The sequence below is a fragment of the Erpetoichthys calabaricus genome, chromosome 3 (assembly GCF_900747795.2).
Source record: "Erpetoichthys calabaricus chromosome 3, fErpCal1.3, whole genome shotgun sequence".
In the NCBI taxonomy this organism is placed as follows: domain Eukaryota; kingdom Metazoa; phylum Chordata; class Cladistia; order Polypteriformes; family Polypteridae; genus Erpetoichthys; species Erpetoichthys calabaricus.
The window spans coordinates 31,206,735-31,232,437 of record NC_041396.2 but is presented as its reverse complement, the minus strand read 5'-3'; the positions used below and the strand labels follow the sequence as shown (position 1 = coordinate 31,232,437).

Below are 25,703 nucleotides of genomic sequence, written 5' to 3'. Positions count from 1 at the left end.
AAAGCCAATTTGATGAAACCCAGAACCTAAGTGACAGGAGACTCACTCAAGATGCTATCAGTCAGTCCATAAAAACAGCTGACTCCACATTAGTCTAGTCTAGGTTTGTCCAGGTTTGTAAATGTGACCAATGAATGGATCTTTTAATGATAACTCAGAGTAGTAAAAGGAACTCTCATTGTGAATTGGTATTATCATCACCATCAGACATGTCCATTTAACACCATAGTAATGTTAAAGTTGTTTAGGTCATCTCACTTGTTCTCAACTTGGTATTTAGTGAATCTTTTCTCTCCTTCTTTTTACTGTGATCATTTTTTATTAACATGATCAACTTGATTTAATATAGATTTGCTTTATAGCACAAAACGCCATTTGAATTGTAAGCACTAACATCCCAACAAGGTGACCACATCGTCCCTTTGTTTCCCCATGTCCCACATCCAAAGAGAGCTTCCCAGTGGCAGGAAAGTGACAGCCAAGAGAAACAAGGTTAGCCTGCAGCTAGACATGATATGGGGAGCTTGGTGTCTTAAACATGAGGACTTTAACCCAAGCTGGTTAGACTCAGTGGATGTCTATTTTTCTTCTTCTTCGTCTTCTTCTCCTTTTTTTTTTTTAATGGACATTTCAGATTCTGCTTAATAAGTTTAGGCCCACCACTTGTTTACTGGTTCTCATTCACTCACACCTCCTCTTGCCCATATCCACCAACTTGACTTGATACATCATTCTGTTTCCTGTTTCAAATTCAACAATGTCATCCATACATTTAATGATCCTCCTCTCAGCTCAGCTGCTATTGAGAATGATCATCCTGTGTCCCCTCTGTCATTCCTATGAAAAACACTCGAGCACATACATCTCCTTTTTTAAGGCTCCATCCTGTAAGATACCCTCTAATCTGGGCTCCCCCCATTTTATTCTGCTGGGACTGCTAGTTGTCTCTCTTTTATCTTCTTATCTGATCATGGAAAGAGTATGCTCTTTTGCTTCTCCCTCTCTTCCATCCATTCAGCTGGAATTGCATATCCTGCATTAGACTGATTAAGGTCTGACTATGATTCTATGCCTCATGGCCAAACTCTTAGTTCTCTCGATAGAAGCACTCCACATTGTGCTTCAAGGATCAATGTTGGACTGTTTTCTCAAGGATTCTCTTATTACCTCTAAGAAGATGAAACGTGTATCTTTTCTTCATTGTCTTCTTTTATCCCAAGTCTCCAACTGCAATTTCACAATTTCCTCATGGATCTCATGATCATCATCATAAACAAAACCTTACAGAGTACAATATCATTACACAGATCTTCTCATCAATGATGCTCCAGACAGTCTTACCTTCCTACGCTCACCTGCTCTCAAAACTCTCTCTGCAACACATTTCTTCCATGACACAGTACTGTTACTTTGTTCTTCACAATATCCACAAGATTCAGTCCTTCCTTGCTAACCATGATACTCTCTTGAACAGGCTTATCTTACCTCTGAACTATAAAATACCCCACCAAGAAGGCTTTGTGAAGCTCTTCCAACTAGAATGGTGTTACCCGTATGTGTACTCTGTCCCTAGTGACACTCACACTGTTCCTCTGCTTCAGTGCCTATCCTGGCTTTGTGTTTCCCCTAGAATCCACTTCCAGATTATCTTCCTGACTTATAGGTCTGTTCTGTTCTATCCATATGGTACTTCAGAAAGTCTCCTTTCTACTTCTACCTGCCTACTATGTCTTGTCTGTCTTTTCTCTTTTAGTTTTTTGCTCCCAAAATGTGGAATGAAAGTCCCATGACCACCCAACTAGTACCCAGTTGACTGGTGTTCAGCTGCCTATGAAAACCATCCTCTTCTCATGATGTCATTGTATACTGTGTTACGCATGCACATCTGGGAACCATCTTCCTGCTTCTGACAAGATACGCAATACTATCCCAGAACAAAAGGGGATGCTGACGCTAACCTTATCTTCTACTTCCTTCTCCACAGCCAAGAAAAAGCACCCAAGAGGGACGACTAACCCTGCCCCTAACCCCAGAAACCCTGCCCCTTCTGGTCACAAGAATATAAAGCTGGCACGCTCCCGTTAAGTGGCTTCAGATGTAAAACTGACCAGGAGGGCAGAGATCCGACTGTAAACAGCTGCCAAAGAAATTGATAACTTAAAGCTTTTTCGTTTGAGCTATTTGCGGCTGTCTTTTTAATTATTACACAGTGCTACCAGAATGGTACCTCAACCTTCCTTGGCTTCTCAGAGTCAACTACCTGCCTGGCCGGTCACTTCTTACAACTGACTCAAAAAACTGTAGTGACAGACCAATAGACAGAGTCAAAACACACAGTTTGTAAGTCAAAAATCAGACCGGCAAAACAAAACTCAGAAATTATGGTTGAAAAACGTTACCAACATTCATAATGCCTGAGGGAAGTGAAAATCTAAATCACACACAAGGTCTTTTGGAGTGTCACCCACAAAATCAGATGGTCACTAAAGTAAATGAGATGACCTCTTGTCACACAAGTGCGCATGGGAGGCAGTCTATGGGCTTAACTAAGGGTAAAACGCCGGGTCTGGGGTTGACGAAGTACACTAACGTCTTCTCTCCCTCCTCTGCAGAACCACAGAAAAGAAGACTGACTACAGCCTAACCAATTTCCACTTCCCTCTCCAGACCACACCATCCTGCTGACCTCCTGTTGGAGCACTCCTCTTCCTTTCCACCGCCTATAAAACCAGTCACTTGCCTTCCCTAGTCAGTACCACTCAGGACTCGGTCTTTTGAGGCTACTTTACATAGCTCATAATTTACGACAATATACAGGGTGGCCTTTTCCTTCTTCATCTTCATCTTTTCCCACTTTTATGTGGGGTCCTTTGTTCTTCTCCAAACAGCTCGGTTCTGCACCTCCTCCTCAGTCAAGAGGCTAACTGAGTGGGGTTGATGTGCTTGATCAACCTTCTCCATACAGCTTGGTCCCACACCTCCTGTCCAGTCAAGCCCTTTACCTTCAAATCTTCTTTTATTTTATCCATCTATCTCCTCTTTGGCCTCCCTTGCTTTCTCTTCCCTTGTACTTCCATTCCCATCGCCCACATATTCATTGTCTCTCCTCATCACATGTCCATAGCACTTCAGCCTACTTTCCTGTGCTTTCTTAGATATCTCTCTCACTTTTGATTGTCTCATTTCTTATTCTGTCCTTTTGGTGTGACACCATACATCCACCTCAACATTCTCATTTTTGACAAATCTAACTTCCTTGCCAGTTCTCCGTTTACTGCCCTATGTCTCGGCTTCATACAGCACTGCTGGTTTTTACCACTGTCTTAAAAACCTCAGCTTTAACCTGTGCCTTAATTCTTCGATACTCCTGATGCCTTCTTCCAATTGTTCAATCCAAATTGCACTCTGTGAGTGATCTCTGCATCTAGTTTTCCACCTCGGTCTACCACTGATCCTAGATATCTAAATGGATTCACTCTTTTCAATAACTCTCCCTGCAGGGTAACCTCTGAATCCTGATCATCATTAAACCTCATATATTCTGTCTTCTTCTTCCTATTTATCTTGAACCCTCTGTCTTCCAAAGCTCTTCTTCAACTTCCTCTCCACTTTCTCTTTTCTGGCGATACACAATGTCATCAGCAAAAAGCCTGCACCAGGGGGACTGGTCTTTAATCCCATGACTCAACATATCCACAACCTGATCAAAGTGGTAAGGACTTCAAGAAGACCCCTGGTGCAGACCTCCTCTAATTGAGAACTTGTCTGTTACCCCAACAATGCTTTTAACCCAAGTCCTCACTCCCTCATACATAACCTGGACAATCCCCTTCCACTTTTTCCCCAAACCTTCTTCTTATTTCTGTGTTCTTTTTTGTACACTTTATATGATTTGCAGAAATGATGTCACACGTAACGTGAAGCTAATGACTGTGCTAAGCCACTCTGTGGCATTGCCAGCGAATAAACAATATAGCATTGCAGAACAATGCAAAAGTATTCTAACTTTGTCAAATAAATGTTCACACAGAAATTATTAAGGATATTTGAAATCTTCATACATCAAAATCCAAAATAGGAAAGATAACTTTCAGAAAAAACACAAAAGAAGGCTAAGAAAAATTTAAAGCAAAAATGAAATCCTAAGGGCGGCACGGTGGCGCAGTGGGTAGCACTGCTGCCTCGCAGTTGGGAGACCTGAGGACCTGGGTTCGCTTCCCGGGTCCTCCCTGCGTGGAGTTTGCATGTTCTCCCCGTGTCTGCGTGGGTTTCCTCTGGTCGCTCTGGTTTCCTCCCACAGTCCAAAGACATGCAGGTCAGGTGGATTGGCGATTCTAAATTGGCCCTAGTGTGTGCTTGGTGTGTGGGTGTGTTTGTGTGTGTCCTGCAGTGGGTTGGCACCCTGCCCAGGATTGGTTCCCTGCCTTGTGCCCTGTGTTGGCTGGGATTGGCTCCGGCAGACCCCCGTGACCCTGTGTTCGGATTCAGCGGGTTGGAAAATGGATGGATGGATGGATGGATGAAATCCTAATACGTCAAAATTGCCCAAGCTCTACCTGGGATATCTACCAGCCCTACCACCCATCGATTTACTGTCACAAGATGTTTGTCATCTAGCAATAACCACAATACTCCGTCTAAGATTGCTATTTTTAGTAGCCTACAACCTTTGCACTGTTTTATTGAGCATGCAAATTTAATATAAGAATGTGGATTTTCGTACGTTGCTTAAATAAACTCTAATACCTGTGATGAGTCTAAGACCAGCAGAGCAAGGTCTGGGTGAAGGGCCACCCATAAATCGCACTCTCTACCTCCCACCCCTTAACAGGGACATAATGGTGCTGCTCTTTGTAGTAACCTGCATTTTTCAATCTGTAAGCAGATGGGCTGGAAAGTGCTGTCATTTTCCCCCCGCTGGCCTTTCTGGAAGCGCTTTATTTAGTAATGTGTGTTTAACAAATTATTAGTGAATGCACAAAGCTTCCCTGCAGCTGGAGGTAATTGGGACTTGTCTTTTTTATGAAGCTGGTCCTCAGTGCTGGCTCTCTAACACACACCCCCACCACCAGCTTCATGTACGTACATTTGGTTCCAGGTCTGACCCTGCCTCTTTCCAGATATTATCCTTCCTGCGTCTTTGTGGTATTTACAAAAATGGAGTTCCTGGTCCAATGCCAGTTCTGTTTGTTGGAGCATTGCCCTGCTGGGTCTCTAACAGACAGATCGGGGGGGAGATCATTGTGGCCCATTCTGTCTACAGTAATATCAAGGCATTTGTGTCCTGGTGTTTGAGCATATTGGGCACTGCTGTGGCCATTCTGAAGTCTCTCGCTTACCTGTCATAGTCTCCATTACACAGGGCTCTCACTGGGATGGAGAAGGACTGCCACACAGGATTCAGTGTGTTCTTCACAACTTCTGTTTTATGGCAAATTGTAAACCTGAAAGATGACAGAGAAAGGAATCATTTTGATCAAACATTCCCTAAAGCAGTCTGTTTCTTGGAGAGAAACCCAAATGAAAAACCATTTACTTCTCCCTAGCTACTAGTTTCAAGTTTGTGTGTGAAAAAAAAAAATCACTCAGACCCCAAAATCTCCATGAGTTTCTTTTGCTGCTGTTGGTCGGAGCACCTCCCTTACTTCTTAGGTGCTTCATAGACTCTCATTTTAAAGCCTTATACACCTCTTTAACCCTACTACACTTTTGCATATTCCACAAGATTTGATTCTCCTGAAGGTGTTGATCATTCATGCCTCATCTGAGTCCATCATCAAGTAATTCTTAGCGCATGACACATGCACAGTGTACTTAGACATTTCTCTTAATGGACTAAAATGTTACTTTACACCTAATCACAGCTCTTCCTTAGTGTCTCATGCACAACTTAGTCGGCAAATGGCTCCTGATCCTTCACAGATGCTAGCGCTTCTCATGCCCAACCTGCTTTCCTCATTTCTCATATTGTTTTAAGACAGAACCCTGTGACTTCTCAAACCCTATATGACTGCAAGAACTGAATTCATTGTTCTCTTCCCAAAGCCCCTTTTAACATCCATAATTTACTTGTCTTTTCAGCATGACCCCCTCCTAACACCCTCACTCCTTTCATGGCTTCTACAATTTATAACACCCCATGTGCTTCTGATATGATCACAGACCCTCAAAATACGCCCATCTGTTTCTCACTTGCGTACAGCCCCTTTACACTCCTTTCTGCATTTTTCAGTCCTTACCTGCTTTCAGCCTCTCCAAGCACCAACAGGTACTTTTCTTTCTCAAGTGGCTTGAACAGCCCTCATAAGGCTCTCATTTATTTCTTATGATCCAAATGGACTGAAATCCAAATCGTATTCTGTGATATCATCTACTGTTGCATTCTGCTCTGTACTTGTAATATTTCTGTTGCACTAGTATATTGTATTGAGAATTACTTGCGTTCTGTTCTGTGTATTATGTTGTATTTATCCCTTTTTTTTTGACACCCACTGTACACCCAACCTACCTGGAAAAGGGTCTCTTTTTGAACTGCCTTTCCCAAGGTTTCTTCCATTTTATTTCCCTACAAGGGTTTTATTTTTATTTTTGGAGCTTTGCCTTGTCTTCTTAGAGAGTCAAGGCTGGGGGGTTGGGGGGCTGTCAAGAGGCAGGGCCTGTTAAAGCCCATTGCGGCACTTCTTGTGTGATTTCGGGCTACACAAAAATAAATTGTATTGTATTGTATTGTATTGTATTGAAGCTCCCTCTGTTTTCATTGTGAATATGTTTAACCGCATCTCTTCTAAAGATCATCATTCAAGGAAATGATTTATGGTCATGATTGCCCCTGCTCTTACTGTTATGATTTATGGCTTTTAAAAGTGTATTTCTTTGTGGAAGATGATTTTGCAGGATTTTGATTAGAATGCCTTCAGAGAGTATTCTTCTTCTTCTTCTTCTATTTCATCTGTTCACACTTCTATTTGGGGTCCTTTGTTCTTATCCAAACAGCTCGGTCCTGCACCTCCTCCCCAGTCAGGCCCTTTTCCTTCAAATCTTTTTATTTTATTCATCCACCTTCTCTTTGGCCTCCCTTGCTTTCTCTTGCCCTGTATTTCCATTCCCATCCCTCTTTTACCCACATATTCATTGTCTCTCCTCATCTCTCTTACTTTTGTTGTACCTCTGATTGTCCCATTGCTTATTCTGTCCTTTTGGTGTGCCACCACACATCCACCTCAACATTTTCATTTCTGACACATCTAACATCTTCGCGAACTCTCCCTTTACTGCCCCATGTCTCAGCTCCATACATCATTGCTGGTTCTTAACCACTGTCTTAAAAACCTCATCTTTAACCTTTGCCTTAATTCTTCAATCCCACAATACTCCCGATGCCTTCTTCCAATTGTTCCATCCACACTGCACTCTGCGAGTTATCTCTGCATCTAGTTTTCCATCTCGGGCTACCACTGATCCTAGATGTTTAAATATATTCACTCTTTTCAATAGCTCTCTCTGCATGGCTAACCTCTGAATCCTGATCATCATTAAACCTCATATATTCTGCATTCTTCTTCCTATTTATCTTCAACCCTCTATCTTCCAAAGCCCTTCTTCATTCTTGCAACTTCCTCTCCACTTTCCCTTTTCTGGTGATACACATCACAATGTCATCAGCAAAAAGCCTGAACCAGGGGGACTGGTCTTTTATCCCATAACTCAACATATCCACCACCAGATCAAAGCGGTAAGGACTTCAAGAACACCCCTGGTGCAGACTTCCTCTAACTGAGAACTTGTCTGTTACCCCAACACTGCTTTTAACACAAGTCCTCACTCCCTCCCTCATACATAACCTGGACAATCCCCCTCCACTTTTTTGTTATGTTGCAGCCTTGTGCTAAAATCATTCTAAATTCATTTTTTTCCCTCCTCAACCAACATTTAATATCTCACAATGACAAAGCCAAAAGAGGATTTTAAAACTTTTTGCAAATGTCTTAAAATACCAAAATGTCAATTGACACAAGTATTTAGACCATTTTTCTATGACACTTCAAATTTGCTTCAGGTGAATCTCTTTCGATTGATCCCTGTTGAGCTGTCTCCACAACTTGTTTGGAGTCCAGCTGTGGTCAATTCAATTGATTGCACGAGTATTAAAGGCACACACTTTTTTAGAGAAGCTCCAACCACTGCATAGCGTAAAAAAACAAGCCATGAGGTTGAAGGAATTGGCTGCAGAGCTTAGAGTCAGGATTGTGCCAAGGCACAGATCTAGGAAAGGCCATAAAATATTCCTGCAGTATTATATGTTAACAAGGGCATATTGCCCTCCATACAGTGCATCCGGAAAGTATTCACAGCGCATCACTTTTTCCATATTTTGTTATGTTACAGCCTTATTCCAAAATGGATTAAATTCATTTTTTTCCTCAGAATTCTACACACAACACCCCATAATGACAACATGAAAAAAGTTTACTTGAGGTTTTTGCAAATTTATTAAAAATAAAAAAACGGAGAAATCCCATGTACATAAGTATTCACAGCCTTTGCTCAATACTTTGTCGATGCACCTTTGGCAGCAATTACAGCCTCAAGTCTTTTTGAATATGATGCCACAAGCTTGGCACACCTATCCTTGGCCAGTTTCGCCCATTTCTCTTTGCAGCACCTCTCAAGCTCCATCAGGTTGGATGGGAAGCGTCGGTGCACAGCCATTTTAAGATCTCTCCAGAGATGTTCAATCGGATTCAAGTCTGGGCTCTGGCTGGGCCACTCAAGGACATTCACAGAGTTGTCCTGAAGCCACTCCTTTGATATCTTGGCTGTGTGCTTAGGGTCGTTGTCATGCTGAAAGATGAACTGTCACCCCAGTCTGAGGTCAAGAGCGCTCTGGAGCAGGTTTTCATCCAGGATGTCTTTGTACATTGCTGCAGTCATCTTTCCCTTTATCCTGACTAGTCTCCCAGTCCCTGCCGCTGAAAAACATCCCCACAGCATGATGCTGCCACCACCATGCTTCACTGTAGGGATGGTATTGGCCTGGTGATGAGCGGTGCCTGGTTTCCTCCAAACGTGACGCCTGGCATTCACACCAAAGAGTTCAATCTTTGTCTCATCAGACCAGAGAATTTTCTTTCTCATGGTTTGAGAGTCCTTCAGGTGCCTTTTGGCAAACTCCAGGCGGGCTGCCATGTGCCTTTTACTAAGGAGTGGCTTCCGTCTGGCCACTCTACCATATAGGCCTGATTGGTGGATTGCTGCAGAGATGGTTGTCCTTCTGGAAGGTTCTCCTCTCTCCACAGAGGAACTCTGGAACTCTGACAGAGTGACCATCGGGTTCTTGGTCACCTCCCTGACTAAGGCCCTTCTCCCCAGATCGCTCAGTTTAGATGGCTGGCCAGCTCTTGGAAGAGTCCTGGTGGTTCGAACTTCTTCCACTTACGGATGATGAAGGCCACTGTGCTCATTAGGACCTTCAAAGCAGCAGAAATTTTTCTGTAACCTTCCCCAGATTTGTGCCTTGAGACAATCCTGTCTCGGAGGTCTACAGACAATTCCTTTGACTTCATTCTTGGTTTGTGCTCTGACATGAACTGTCAACTGTGGGACCTTATATAGACAGGTGTGTGCCTCTCCAAATCATGTCCAATCAACTGAATTTACCACAGGTGGACTCCAATTAAGCTGCAGAAACATCTCAAGGATGATCAGGGGAAACAGGATGCACCTGAGCTCAATTTTGAGCTTCATGGCAAAGGCTGTGAATACTTATGTACATGTGCTTTCTCAATTTTTTTATTTTTAATAAATTTGCAAAAATCTCAAGTAAACATTTTTCACGTTGTCATTATGGGGTGTTGTGTGTAGAATTCTGAGGAAAAAAATGAATTTAATCCATTTTGGAATAAGGCTGTAAAATAACAAAATGTGGAAAAAGTGATGCGCTGTGAATACTTTTTGGATGCACTGTAAGTGTTAACATGGAATAAGCTTGAAACAACCACGACTCTTCTTACAGTTGGCAGCCTGAACAAACTGAGCACTTGGGTAAGTGAGGTGACTAAGAACCTGATGATCACTCTGGCTGAGGATGGGAGAAACTTACCAAAGGACAATCATCATTGCAACCATCCACTAAGCTGGGCTTTATGGCAGAGTGGCCAGGCAACACATGAAAGCCCACATAGAGTTTGCCAACAGGCACCTAAAGGACTCTTGGACTATAAGAAACAAGATTCTATGGTCTGATTAGACCAAGATTGAATGAACTGTTTGGCCTAAATTCTAAGTGTGGCATATGTGGGAAACCAGACACCACTCATTACCTTTGCAATACCATTTCAACTGAGAAGCATGGTGGTGGGTTTGTCTCTCAGCTGCATGGACTGAGAAACTAATCAGGATTAAGGAAAAGCTGAACAGAGCCAAGTACAGAGATATCCATAATGAAAACCTGCTCCAGAGTTCTGTGGATCTCTGACTTGGCATAGGGTTCACTTTCAACGAGACAGTGGTCCTAAGAACAAAGCAAAGACAACACAGGAGTGGCTTAGGGACAACTCTAGGAATGTTTTTGAGTAGCCCAGCCAGATCCCAGACATGAACCCAAACTCTGGAGATACCTGACAATAGCTGTCCTCTGATGGTCTCCATCTAACCTGACACAGCTTGAGAGAATCTGCAGAGAAGAATGGCAGAAAAGCCACAAATCCAGGTGTCCGAAGTTTATTGTGTCAAACCTAAGAAGACTTCAGGATTGAATCTCTGTCAATGGGGCTTCAACGAATGCTTGTGTTAATATGATCATTCAGTTTTTTATTTCTAAAAGATTTACAAAAATTTATAAAATCCTATTTTTCACCTTATCATTTAGAAATATTAAGCGTTGTTTAATGAGAGAAAAAATGAATTTAAATGATTTTAGCACAAGGATGCAACCTAACAAAATATGGAGAAAAGTGAAGGGGTCTGTGAAGGTACAATAAGTGGTCTTCGAGGCCTATTTATCAATGTTGATTTTTATTTATGTTTCATTTTGTTAACTGCACAACATTTTTGTTTCTGCTGCGTGCCAGCATTCTGCTGTTGCTGGGTGTTTCACTTTGGAAGGTGTGTGAAGACTGCACCACAGTCGTCTTTTAAGAATAAGCATAATGTGAGACGGGTGGCACGGTGGCACAGTGATAGCGCTGCTGCCTCGCAGTAAGGAGATCCTACCTGCGTGTTCTCCCCGTGTCTGCGTGGGTTTCCTTTGGGCGCTCCGGTTTCCTCCCACAGTCCAAAGACATGCAGGTTAGGTGGATTGGTGATTCTAAATTGGCCCTAGTGTGTGCTTGGTGTGTGTGTGTGTGTATGTGTGTCCTGCAGTCGGTTGGCACCCTGCCTGGGATTGGTTCCTGCCTTGCGCCCTGTGTTGGTTGGAATTGGCTCCAGCAGACCCCTGTGACCCTGTGTTTGGATTCAGCGGGTTGGAAAATGGATGGACGGATGGATTGGTGGGTTTGTTAATAGTATTTTTGGGCCTGTAAACTGTAGCATTTCCTTTAAGACTTCAAGATTAGTTAGCGTTTCAGCTTTGGTGATAATACAGGGTGAGTCAAAATTATGTTAACACTAATGGTACTGCTATGTATATACTTATATACAATTTTTGTGGCACATATGATACATGTGTTGAACACGATGGTTAAGACATTCCTGTAAATTCTGTTGCACATATGAAGTATGTTTTGTGAATAAATTATTTCCGCCATTCAAATGTTAACATAATTTTGACTCGCCCTGTATTTTGGCATCCCGGTTTTCGACTCTTTCCTGGGTTTCAGGATCTACAGTTCACCTGCTGGTCTGTTTCATAATAATAATCATCTATTGAACACTAGCACCCTCATATATCTGTTACAGTTTATTTTGTCCCTGCTTTGCTTTTGTACCCGTGTATGGTGGCTAGTTAATACATTTCATCTCAATTCGGCAGCCTTTGTGGAGGACAACTCACTAGAAATGAAGATGAGCTTCTCTGCTGGGTATTTCCATCCGACTAAGCTCAGTGAAACCCATCAGAAAATGTAATACTAGGACTAGCATAAGATTTAATTACTATAGTCTAATTACATATTGATTTGAAAAAAAAAAAAACAGTACTCTGTTTGCTTTCCTCATCAGGCTCTCCATGCCCTGTACGACATGCATGCTAAGCGAGGCGGCAGCTATGTAATTATTTACTTATGTATTCATTCTTTAACTTGGTTCTCTCTTTGGCTCATGGATTGGACACACACACACAAACTGGTGATGTGCACAAGACCACTGGAGTGGTACAAGTCAATGGGAGAAATTGCAGCAACAAGCCAACTGACTCACACAATTACCTTCTCTACAGCTCCTTCCATTCCTGACATGGCACTAAAAAACTCTCCCCCACTTTCATGGCTCCTTAGACTCTGTCATCTCTGCAGTGATGCAGGTGACTTCTGTAATGATGCACTCAGAATGAGGAGATTCTTCATTGATAGAGGATATCCTTCTCGTGTTGTGGAGGGGCCACTCAGTCAAGCCATGTGCAGACCTCATAACATCCACTCTAAAAGGAGCTCCAATAAGGAAACCCTCCATCCGACTGGTCCCCCCATTCCACCCTAACACTCGTATCTTGCTCACAGGTCATCAAACAAAATTTCCCAATTTTGCAGACTCTTCCTTCCACAGGAGCCTTTTTTCCTAACCCTGTCTTGATCTCCTCTTGCTGACCACCTAATCTACACAAACTTCTCATTTCAAAGAGGACAGCCACACTCCTCACCAGGCACTTTGAGTGGTAACAGGAGTTGCTATGTCACTTGCAAATATGTCACCAACAATACAACAATACATATACATCTTGTAGTTTATCTGGTCCCCTCTGGTAAATTCAGTATGAAACAATGGGTCTCATGCAAGTCTAAACATCTCATTTACTACATTTCTTGCATGAAGTGTCCATCTGTCGGCATAGGTAACACAAGGAGACAGTTAGAAAACATTTTGTAGAGAGCAAGTATGAGCCATTAAGATCAAAGACCTCACAAATCCTACTGTAGGACACTTCATATCTCCTGATCTTAGCTACACTGATCTATCTGTCTGTTGTGTTCTTTCAGAGGACGACAGACACTTTACAAAGAAAATCAGGAAAAGCGAAGCTCATTTTTAGCCTGGCATCACATATTTCTCCAGGTCTCAATGACAGCCTAACTTCTTAATCGCCCCCTTCATCTTCTCTAAAGGCAGCTTTTTCTCACCTACTCTCACTTTTTCTCCTTTCATCTGCCCTGGCTTTGTCTTCCTGAGCAAACTGCTCCAGCTGTGTCTAATTTGAAGGGGGTCTTCTCCAGAATGCACGTTTCAGTTCTCTCCATAGATGTTCACTGGGATTGAAGCTAGGGCTCATAGAAGAGCACTTCAGAATAGTACATTGTTTGATTCTTAGCCACTTGTGGGTTCTTTTTGCTGTGTGTTTTGGGTTGTTATCCTGTTGGAAGATCCATGACCTGTGATTGAGACAGAGCTTTCTGACAATGGGCAGTACGTTTTGCTCTAGAATGTCCTGATATTTCATTGTTCCCTGTACAGAATCAAGGTATCCGTGCCAGACGCAGCAAAGCAGCCCCAAAACATGACCAAGCCTCCTCCATGTTTCACACTAGGTTTGATGTTGTCTTCTTTGAAAGCTTCATTTTATTCATCTGTGGAGACAGAGCTGATGTGACTTGCAAAAAGCTTTAGTTTTGTCTCATCTGTCCAGAGGACATTCTCCCAGAAGCATTGTGGCTTTTCAATTTGCATTTTAGCAAATTCCAGTCTGGCTTTTTTATGTGGAGTCCTCCTGGGGCTTCCTCCACTGAGCCCACTGTGTCACACAAAAAACGATGGACTTTGTGATCAGACACTGATGGATCTTGGTGTTCAGCTTGTTTCTCTTTGGAAGTTGTCCTTGGCTTTTTGTCTACCATCCTCACTATCTTTCGGCTCATTATGGGGTCGATTTTCCTCTGGGAGGTTGGCTACAGTACCATGAACCTCAAACTTCCTGTTATCACAGGAACGTCAAGCTGCTTGGAGATGGTCTTACTGGCTTTACCTTTAACATGCTTGTCTGTCTTTTTCTTTCTGATCTCCTCACACAACTCTCTCCTTTGTTTTCTTTGGTCCACATGGGACACACGATGACACCAAACAGAAGAGTGATGACTTTTCTCCATTTAAATAGGCTGAATGACTGACTACATGATTGGAGACATGTGTGACATTGATCAGAGAAAACAGGTAGTTTGAAAAATCTTTCTTTTCTTGGGGTACCAACAAATGTTTGCACACCAGTTTAGAATCTCTTTGTAGAATAAGCCATACTTGATCACTTTCCACATTTGCTTTGCTTTACTCAATGACATATCAAAGGCATGCAAGGATACAGGGGACGATTGCTTTTCATAGCATCACTTTTCAGGAGGCATACAGCATTTGTTCAATGAGCTGTAAGGGTAACAACACATTGGTCCACGTCTGTAGGTTACCTGCTTTTTCCTTTTCGGTTTCATGCCTGATGAAAGCTTCACAGCTAAAACCTTATGTCTTTTACCTCCTTTTCAGCACGGAAATAACCTTTTACCTTAAATTCTCATCACATCAGACGCTTGATTCGGTCAGAGTGCAGCATATAAAAAGGCTGACGAAGATAACCCAGAGATCCAGGCACCATCTCCCACACCATCATCATTTTCATTTTCAAGACAGAGCTATGTTGGCTGAATGCTCAGCACTGATGTGCAACCACTATGAAGAAGCACAGCAATTAAAATGAGCAGTGGAGATGTCACAGGTTTGGAAATATTTATGCTTTTAGAGATATGACCTTCTGTTCACGATTGCTAACATGATGCTGTTGTTGATTTATGGATTTTAATAGACTGAAAAAGTTGTAGATGAATTTTTTATACAATTGCTGTTGTTATCTGTGGAACGCAGCCAGAATGCTGGCACATTTAGAAACTGTTTCTGTGCCTGATGCTCAACACATCTCCTTGTGTTTAATGATATTAAACCAGCTGTTATTCGGGGGCTTTAACACTATAAGCCGAGTAAAGCTGCTCCGGGGGACCTTAGCCTCTCTCATATACTTTCCACCAAAGCCTAATAAAGGGCATCTCTCTAAGGAAATGATTTTAAAATGCAAAGCACTTGCTGCTTAAGAGTCTTTAGAGATTCCTTTAATGCAATAAGTAGTTTAACTGCCTGTTTCCGTCTTTTAGAAGAATGGATTCCAAATGCCAGGCTGAAGCACAATTTTCTGCAATCCATACCGAGTCAGTCTGTTCCATATATTGTATGAGAAATAGGACAGCATATTTGAGAATGTACTTTAATATATTCGGTATCAATAATCAAGAGAATGCTCTCTGTCAGTATCTACATTTATTATTTACTGATTGCACATTCCATCCATCAATTTTCTACTGCGTATCCAGGTCTGGGTCACAAAGGCAGCAGTCTAAGCAAAGATGCCCAAAAGTCTCTTTTCTCCAACAACTCCTGCAGCTCCTCCAGGAATGTACCAAGGGGTTCCCAGGCCATCTCTCAGAAATAATTTCTCCAGCATGTCCTGGTTCTGCCCTGAGGTCTCCTTTCAGTTGGACAAGCTCAAAAGACCTCCACAGGGTGGGGTCCAGGAGGAATTCTAATCAGATGAAAGAACCACCACAACGGGTGCCTTTCTACTTGGAGCTCCTCCTGAATGTCTGTGCTCCTCACCCTTTCTCTGAGGCATATTATCTGATAGCACATTCCGTTTTCTACATAGCATAACACTTCACTTCTTCTTCTGGTTGGTCTCGTTAGGGGTTGCCCCAGCGGATCATTTTTTTCCATCTCTTCCTGTCCTCGTCATCTTCTTCTGTTACACCCATCACCTGCATGTCCTCTCTCACCACATCCATAAACCTCCTCTTAGGCCTTCTTCATTTCCTCTTGCCTGGCAGCTCCATCCTTAACATTCTTATCCCAATATACCCAGCATCTCTCCTCTGCACATGTCCAAACCAACGCAATCTCGCCTCTCTGACTTTGTCTCCAAAACATTCAACCTAAGCTGACTCTCTAATATACTCATTTCTAAACTACTACCTAATATACCATTTTGAATCAAGCATTAGGGTAATTAATTCCACTCTGTAGTTGTTCATAACACTTTGTGACACTAACACCAAAAAATGTTTTTTTTTTGGCTCATCACATGTTCCATACCAGACCATACAGTGTTCAATTACACTGGTCAACAAGCATTTTGCTACTGGGATTCTTTCATCTGTACTTTAACAAATTTCACTTGCTGACTCCAAATCTGAAAACCGTTTTCATCAAGCATGTCCCATTTTTTAGTTATGATGTTCCAAGTCTTGGACAACTAGGGTGACCGGACAGTAAAGAGCGATGCGTTTCAGCATTTAAGAAATAAGTTTGGTCTCGAGAAAAGTGAAGTCAAAATTAAGGAAGGTGTTTTTGTTGGCCCTGAAATCCGTGAACTGATGCTTGATGATGAGTTCAAAAGGAAACTGAAGCCCACTGAATCAGACACCCTCATTCGTGCGGGTTGTCCAGAATTTTCTAATCAGTCAGAGAGCAGAGAATTATACTGAGCTTGTGGAGAATATGCTGAAAGGATTTTAGCTTATGGGAGCCAGAATGTCACTGAAGACGCATTTTTTACATTCTCATCTCGACTTTTTTCCACCAAATCTAAGAGATGTCAGAGATGAGTATGGGGAAAGATTTCATCAAGATATAAAGGTGATGGAAAACTGATATCAGGGAAAATTCACTCCGAGCATGATGGGTGACTACTGTTAGTTCTTGCAAAGAGAGACGGATGTGCAGTACAAACGCAAAAGCGAGTGCCTCCAACATTTTTGGCCACGCTGGCCTCACTTTATATTGAGGTAAATTGACATAAATATACTTTAATGTGTCTCTGGTATCGACTTCTGTTTTTTTTTTTCAGAATAAACACGTCAAAACAATTTTGGTGGGACATAGTCCAAACTCCAGATATCGTGTTGATATATTATATTGATATTCAAAAGTGTCAAAATATCAATGATGTGAATTTCAAAAACCTGACGTGCTAGCTTAATTCCGTTTTCATATATGAAATCAGTGTAAAAAAATTAATAAAGAGATGCTCTGAAGTTCCCAGTAGGAAACAAAAAATATTTTTTGTAGACCAGTGTTATTGGACTATCATCTGCTATTCATATTTTGTAACAATTCATAACACATTCCACACCAGACAATTTCATATTTGTGTACAGAGCATGTACCTCTCTTTACAGCCCATTTAGTGTCAGTGCATGGAACATCTGCACAGATAGGTGTGGAGGACACGCTCATCTACATGCTCCACAGAGCCTACTCCCACTTGAACAAAGTTGGCACCACAGCCAGGATAATATTCTTTGACATTTCCGGTGCTTTTAACACCATTCTGCCTCATTGACCGAGGATAAAAGCTCAAGACTCTGCATCTTGATGCCCCCACAATCTCCTGAATCATGGACTACTTGACCAACAGACAACAGTTTGTGAAGCTGAGGGAGTCACAGATGGTGGTGTGTAGTACTGGAGCACCTCAGGAAACTGTCTTGTGACTGTTCCTGTTTACCTTCTACACCACGGGTGTCGAACTACAGTCCTGGAGGGCCACAGTGGCTGCAGGTTTTCATTCTAACCCTTTTCTTAATTAGTGACCAGTTTTTGCAGCTAATTAACTCTCTTTTGCCTTCATTTTATTTAACTTGACTAAGGCCCCTTAGTTGTCTCTTTTTCCTTAATTAGCAGCCAAACAATAATGAGACACAAAACAAGCCACCACATGACCAGCTTACCTGTGTCCATCATACAATATCTGAAAATAAAGAAAGGTGAAGGTCTCAGTAAGGCTGATCTCTCAGGTTGTGTTCTTAGAAAAAAAACAGAAAATCAACAGTTTTGGAAATGTCTGCTATGGCAGAATGAGAGCAGCAACAGGCCATGAAATTAAATAACGGGTTTAATTAACAGCAAGAATTGGCTTCTCATTAATAGATTGGTTGGAGTGAAAATGTTTAACAGTTTAGTTGATCATCTGTTGGCTTGTTTCATGTCTCATTTCTGTTTGGCTGTTATTTAATGAGGAACAAAATAAATTCACTGGACTGAATCCTTAAAAACAGGGCTATTAAAATGAAGGGAAAAGAAGTTAATTAGCAGTGAAAACTGGTCACTTATTAGGAAAAGGTTTAGAATGAAAACCTGCAGCCACTGTGGCCCTTGAGGCCTGGAGTTCGACACCCCTGCTCTACACCATGGACTTCCAGCACAATACCAGCGCTTGCCACCTACAGGCATTTTCAGATGACTCGTCCATCATAGACTGCATTAATAATGGAGACGAGTAAGACTACAGCAAGGATGTGGAGGACTTTGTCTTATGGTGCAGGGACAACAACCTGCAACTCAATATCAGCATTTGCATGGAATCGTGCTGTTGAATTGAAGACATGACTCTTGACCAATGAATGAAGTGGAAAGGCAGGAGTTCATCTTCAACTCAAAAGCTTGAGCTTGATCCTGTGTGAATGGACTTCATGTTTGTGGACTGCTTTTATTTTAAGATTATTTTAGTAAAAAATGCATGTTGTGAGCATAAAACCTAATGACTTGACTTGTGGATTGTACAACATGAGTAACATTAGATTTTTTTCATGGAGGTTTTTGAAATTGGTTGCTGCTGTTTACTGCGGTGGGCTGGCACCCTGCCCGGGATTTGTTCCTGTCTTGCACCCTGTGTTGGCTGGGATTGGCTCCAGCAGACTCCCATGACCCTGTGTTAGGATATAGCAGGTTGGATAATGGATGGATGGATGGGTTGCTGCTGTTTAACGTTGGTCATTATATGCTCCGATTTTATCAAAAACATTGCTAAATGTGTGTTCCATGAAAACATAAGATACATTTTTTTGGGACATTAGTACAAACACATGGTGTGTAAGTAGCCATAATATTTTTTTCCTTTTACAATTCTTGCTGGGTTGTTAGAACATTAGAACAATCTAGACAAGAACAGGCCATTAAACCCAACAAAGCTTGCCAGTCGAGTTTTGAAGTCCTACTGATCACACTGTTGGTCACAAGCGTCTCTGGTTCTTTGTGTGAAGAAAAACTTCCTAATGTTTGTGTTGAAATTTACCCTTAACAAGTTTCTGACCGTGTCCCAGAGTTCTTGATGAATTCATTTTAAAGTTAAAGTTTTCATCCACTGGACTAATTCCCTTCATAATTTTAAACACTTCAATCACGTCTCCTTGTAACCTCCTTTTGCTTAAACTGTAAAGGCTCAGCTCTTTTAATCTTTCCTCATAATTCAACCCCTGTAGCCCTGGAATCAGCCTGGTCGCTCTTGTCTGGACCTTCTCTAGTGCTGCTATGTCCTTTTTGTAGCCTGGAGACCAAAACTGCACCCAGTACTCCAGATGAGGCCTCACCAGTGTATTATAAAGCTTGAGCAGAACCTCCTTGGACTTGTAGTCCACACATCAGGGCGCTATATAACCTGACATTCTGAACACTGTCTGGAAGTTGATAGTGAGGAGTCCACTATGACTCCTAAATCCCTTTCATAAGGTGTATTTTTCAGGTTTCAGATTCAGAGTTAATGCAATTTTTGATTAGCATTAAGCTTTTGGTAGTGTTCTCTTGTATAGCACAGCATTTCTCAACCTTTAAGTATTTGCGACCCGAGTTTTCATAACAGTTTTAATCGCGCCCCCCCTAACGTTTTTTTGAAACCCTAATAAAATTTATTCCTATATTTTTTGCTGCCGATACACCGCTACAAGTTTAAAATTTCCCTACGAATAGAGAAATTACGCCACATATGGCAACATTCGCACCCCTACAGTTTGAGAACCGCTGGTATAACACACCCTTGCTTCCATTATGACTACTCTTCGTTTAACACCTAAAAGAAACATGATAGTTCATATCTGTCACTCTAACAATGAATTTCCAATCCATTTAGTGATAGCAGGTGGTAGTCTTGACCTTTCCACACTTCATTGTAGCTCAGTCATTATGAAATGTATAACACATTTGACCCCAGACAATAAACCTTTCAGCACAACATAGGAGCGCATTTAATATTGATCCAGTGAGCATTCTTTGCTCCTTAACATGCTTAGTAACAGTCAATAAAATATTCCATAATGACCTTTAATATATTGCCCATTGCTCATAACATAGCCAGCGCTAGTCAATGTCACATGTGCCCTTAGTGAGTTGAATTTTGAATGTTGTATGGTGATGGAGACTGAAACATTTATTCAAACCGTTAACCATGAACCGTGAACCTGCTCCAAAACAAGCTACACTGCTGCTTCTTAAACAAGACATATTGAACTTTGAACATTGAAATAAGCTATGCTAAAGACAATTTAAATTAGTCCTCCAAGAAGCTGCAATTTTAGCTGCTGAAATCTTTGATACTTTTCATCTTTTAATTGATAGCAGTGCAAACTGCTAGCTATTGATTTAAACTCTGACGCTTTACTGACATCATTCTTATAGAATCCCCAAAAATGCACAAACTTACTACTTCTAGAATGTACAAAAATCAGTGTGTTATCTATTAGCCTGGGGTAAATAAGATTAGCTTGTGCATCAGCCTGGGAAAAGGACACAATTCTGTCATGGAAACATGACAGCGGTTTTAAGATTATCGATCATTAATGTCATCATTGTTATCTCCACATGGAGTGACACCTTTAAGTTTGGGATGCATGCTGCACATAAAGAGAGAGGATCTTCAACAGGACGCAGGGGCTTTAACACCGTAACTGGAAAGATGAAAGACCACTGTGGACTAACAAAACGCTTAAGCAGTTGTGTACCTAAGGAACATGTCACTGTCATTTGTATTCTTAGCTCTGATCCTTCAATAAATCCCTTCTTGGACGGGATTTGTTTTACATCTGAAGGTTAGGTAAACTAATGTTTCCCAGAGGACCTCTGTACCTTCAGCCATATCCAAATCGCTCATGTCAGTAATATTTTACGGACTGCTTGTTCATGTCTCAGTAAAGATTATGGAGCTTTTCACCTTCTATAAAAAGCCTGTAAAAAATAACTCCAGATTAAACAAGTCCAGTGCAAATCAACATGCCGGTAAAGTTCTGTAATTTCCTGTGAAATCCTGTCATTTTCTGGGATTTTAGAGGCAGTCGCTTGTTCACATTCTGTGAAACCCACACTGAACCTCTTGAATGCGATTCACACTGTCAGTCAACTGGAGGAGTTTAGGAATTAAAGGGTTCCAAATGCACAGTTCTTATCAGAGGACTCACACTTGCAGCATTGCTAGGTATTCAATATCGTCTCGACATTTTCTTCAGTCTCTAAAAGACTTCATAAGAGAATAACATTTCTCACACAAGTCTTGAAACATGCCCTCCCAAACCAAATGGTTATTCACCATTTCCACAAACTTAGCATGGTCAGGCTGATCACCTCCAAACAAGATGAGGCACAGACTTTCATGCCTGCTCCAGTTGCTGCCATTCCTTACCCTGGTTGCCCCCATGACTCTTTTCTTGTTAGGTGGAGAAGTAATCGCTTGTGGTTGTTTGAGGTGATGACCCTGCATAAGCATAGAAGACACGTCTATCTTTGTAATTTTTCCAGACATATCTTATACTATGCAAATCCACAATAAAACTTACTGGCTTTGTGTGGTAACAGTGACTTTACAGATAAATGTTCTCAAAGCATATCTGATCCATATGCTATTATTGGTTTTACTGTGTTTTGTTCATTTTGTTTTATTGCAATAGCAAGTACATATTCTTTGGCCGAGTCAAGGTATAGTGAAGGTGATTGCTATTTTCCCATAGGAGTTACTGGTTGAGAAGCGATGCCCTCAATAACAACAACAATTTACTTCTTGTATAGCCCAAAATCACACAAGGAATGCCTCAGCGGGCTTTAACAGACCCTGCTTTTTTGATAGCCCCCAGCCCAGGGTTCTGGTGAATGAGTTTGTGGGATGGTGTCAGTCAAACCAGCTGCTGCTAAACACTTTCAAAACCAAGGAGATGGTCATGGACTACTGTAGGTCTAGACCACCACTGAGACCTGTCCCCATTGAAGGGGCTGATGTGTCAAGACCTATTAATACCTTGGAGTGCAGTTGGATGACAGGCTGGACTGGTCAGAGAACACAAAGACTGAGTACAGGAAGGGACAAAGATGGCTTCATTTTCTGAGGAGGCTGGGCTCCTTTAGCATATGTAAGAAACCCCTGCAGATGTTCGAACAGTCGGTGGTAGCCAGTATTCTCTTCTCTGCTGGGAAGTGCTGGGAGGGTATAGCTTGAAGAAGAGAGATGCTGATTTTATTAAGAAGCTGATCAGGCAAGCAGGATCTTCTGTGTCTTTCCATTTATTAATGAAAATTAATTCAGTAATGGTCAATAGAACAGTTTATGCTCTTCTTCATAATTATGATTATCTATATTACTAAATGACAGTTGTATAATTATATGCACGGTCACCGGAAGCAGGACTCATCGAAGCACACACGCACTGTGACTCAACGCCCCAGAGTCAAACCCAGCGGCTTCCCAGACTCAGTAGGTAGCGCCCAAACAACACAACACAACCTGTAAACTAAACTTCAGGTCACAATACAACCGCTGCCCGAACGCGCACACCACCGCATATAAAACCTTTGTTTAGTAATGTTTACGAAGGTTGTATATATGCATGGATGAGAGACGCAACCCGTGCCAAAAGCACACACGCACTCGCACGGCGCCCAACAGTCAAACCCAGTGGCTTCCCAAACTCAGTAAGTGGCGCCCAAACAACACAACACAACCTGTAAACTAAACTTAACGTAAAGCGTGTACGCCAACAAGTTGCCATGGTGACATATTTAAACATTGACATAGAATAACTAGACGCCTCATGACTAGCAGAATCGCACGTCAACGTCGCCGCCATATTGTGAGTGGCACTGCTGTGGAGTGAAGTAATGAATAATGTGCTGCTTGGGATTGTACAAACCGCTGTACGCTCCAAACCAGATCCCGGGGGATTACATTTCATAGGTAAGGCTGAACAATTGTTTTGGTTATACTTGGCCGTTAGAAAATCCCGTTTCATAATCTTTACTTTAGCTAAGCCAGGCTAAGCTAGCAAAGCTATGCATTTATGTGCTCAAGTGAGCCTCCAAACAACGTTTTGGCTAAACGTATTTAGTCACTAACTATGTAGATCAGTGCTTCCCAAACTCGGTCCTGGGGACCTTTGAACTCCTGGGCTAATTAAGTGATGTGTTATTTCCCAAGTTCTGTGTTTAGGGACCAATATAGAAATTAGAAAACTAAGTTTGCTAAAAAAAAATGTAAAATGTACCAAGCAGTTCTATAAGAATAATGTATTTTTTTTCTTTTTAACAGTATTTTCATCTTCATTCTACTTTTCAAGGTGTTCTAATTGTTTAATTAATCCATTATTTACTAATTAGTGGGTCTGACTCTAAAGTAGTTGTAGCCTTTGATTATTCAGTGTGTTGTTTGCCTGGGTGTCTGCTCTGCTGGTTGTCATTACTAAGATACAACGAAGGGGGAAAAACTGCACAGAGAAAGGGCAAAGTATAATGAAATCCACAAAAGAGAGTTAAGCATTTAAATCTATAGCAAAAGCAGAAATATTTACTGTATAAATGTCTTATAAATGTAAAAATCATACTGCTGTGCTTTTCTGAATGTCGAATAAAAGCTAATTAAATGAGCTCAGTGTTATCAGGTGTTGTCACTGATTAGGAATCTGGTTGGAACAAAAACCTGCACCCACAGGGGGTCCCCAGGACCGAGTTTGGGAAACACTGATGTAGATTGTTGTTAGCTGTTAACATGTCTCAAACTTGATGATGTGTTTTCTCAAGGAGCACATTGAGGAAACACAGTTTGAAATTGACAGCCATCATTTTATGCTCATGTCTTTAGTTGTGTCTGTCTTCCACAAACTAAGGCTGCACCATATTGCCAGACTGAATACTCTCAAATTACAAGATCTGAGTGAACGAGAGGAGTGTGAAGGCAGTCCCCGAAATGTTACTTATATGGGAGGAATGGTTAATAATAATAATTATTATAATTATTATTATTTAATAATTGCCATTATTAGTGTATAAATGGATATTAATAATTGCATTTAAACGATTGTATGTAAACGATACTGTTTTAAACGTTACTGTTTTTTCATCAGAAAACCCGGTTTCCACGTCTAACTGTATTAGTTTAAATGGTACTTTTGCCACTCGCGCAATAAGGCTCACATATCGTGTCTACTGGGAAACACAATGAATGCGGCGTCTATCTATATATGTGTATGTATTTAAACTTGAGGTAGTGGTGACTACTGACAGTGCCAGCAGTCAGCTACTCCACAGTGCCTGCGGTCAGGGATTCAATTATGATTCCTAACAGCAAACGACGTCTAGCTAACAATACACCCATAGAAGAACAAAAACGAGACTGCATGGATAAAAACAATGAACGAAGGCACCTACAACACTCTTCTGAAACACTAGAATCAAACGAGTCATGGCTCCAAAAAGAAACAGCTTTACTACAAATGTATTTCTTTCATTAAATGAAAACTTTCCCAGGACACTCCCAACCTCCATGATCCTACATCCCTAAAAAGATTGGAGGGAACAGAACGTAATTGCCATTCTTGGATTTGCGATTCTGTAGAGAATCGGGGCTTTACTGGTAACTCATAACATACGAGGGAAGGAAACAAAAATTGAACAATAGCATGGAAGTAGGATGTAGTTATTAACTATGCTGCTATGTATTACACGCCTACAGTCTTGTTAATCTGTTTGCCAAGTGGCATTGTGCTTAGATGATTGAGATGTGTATTTCTGACATTTATTTGACAACGGCAATGGTGACTGTAGCAATTTATTTTCTAAAAGCCAAATAAAACATGTCAAGTCATACTGATCTTCAAGACAATGATGATCACTTGTTTTTCACAATGTTTTTCATCATTAACTGACTTATTAATAAAAAGTTTCCCTGTGAACAGGCTGTTGATGAGCAATATTACACTTGTCACGCATGCGGGTCCGGGGACCATTTTCCTGGCTCTGATAAGGCAAGCAGTTCCACCCTGGGATGGGAGGGGGCACTAGTGCTAACATTATCTTCTCCTTTCCCCTCTGCAGCCAAGAAAAGATGCCCAAGGAGGACACCTGACCCTGCCCAGCCAACCAGAAAAGTCTCCGCCCCTTCTGGTTCCAGCCTTTATAAAGCTGGCCTGTTCCCAGAAAGTGGAGTCAGAGACCAAACTCATGCTCGTGTGACAGACTCACACTTTGTTTAGTTTGAGCCATTTGTCGGCTTATTGTCCCTATTTAAAGGGGTTACCAGGATAGACCCCAGCCTCTCCTTGGTATTTCAATATGTGTGCTTTCCCAGCCACCATTACACCCTAAACCGTTGAGGTGTCCATGGGACAGCATCTGGAAGAAAATGTCTGGAGCAGTGGTACAGTACATGCAAAACTGCATTTTGCACAACAGGAAGGCACCTGCACTAGATCTCACTCTGTGTGACATTTTTTTGTTCC

The 25,703-nt window shown here is 41.6% G+C and overlaps 1 protein-coding gene across 2 annotated transcripts in view; it reads right to left on the bottom strand.

Annotated features, from left to right (window-relative positions):
- LOC114647875 (copine-5) overlaps positions 1–25,703 on the bottom strand; it is a 318,809-nt gene that overhangs the window by 121,602 nt on the left and 171,504 nt on the right. For both annotated transcript variants that reach the window (XM_028796547.2, XM_028796548.2), the window contains one exon: positions 5,340–5,444. In XM_028796547.2, coding sequence (XP_028652380.1) covers positions 5,340–5,444 — 105 coding nt within the window. The remainder of the gene's footprint in view (positions 1–5,339; positions 5,445–25,703) is intronic.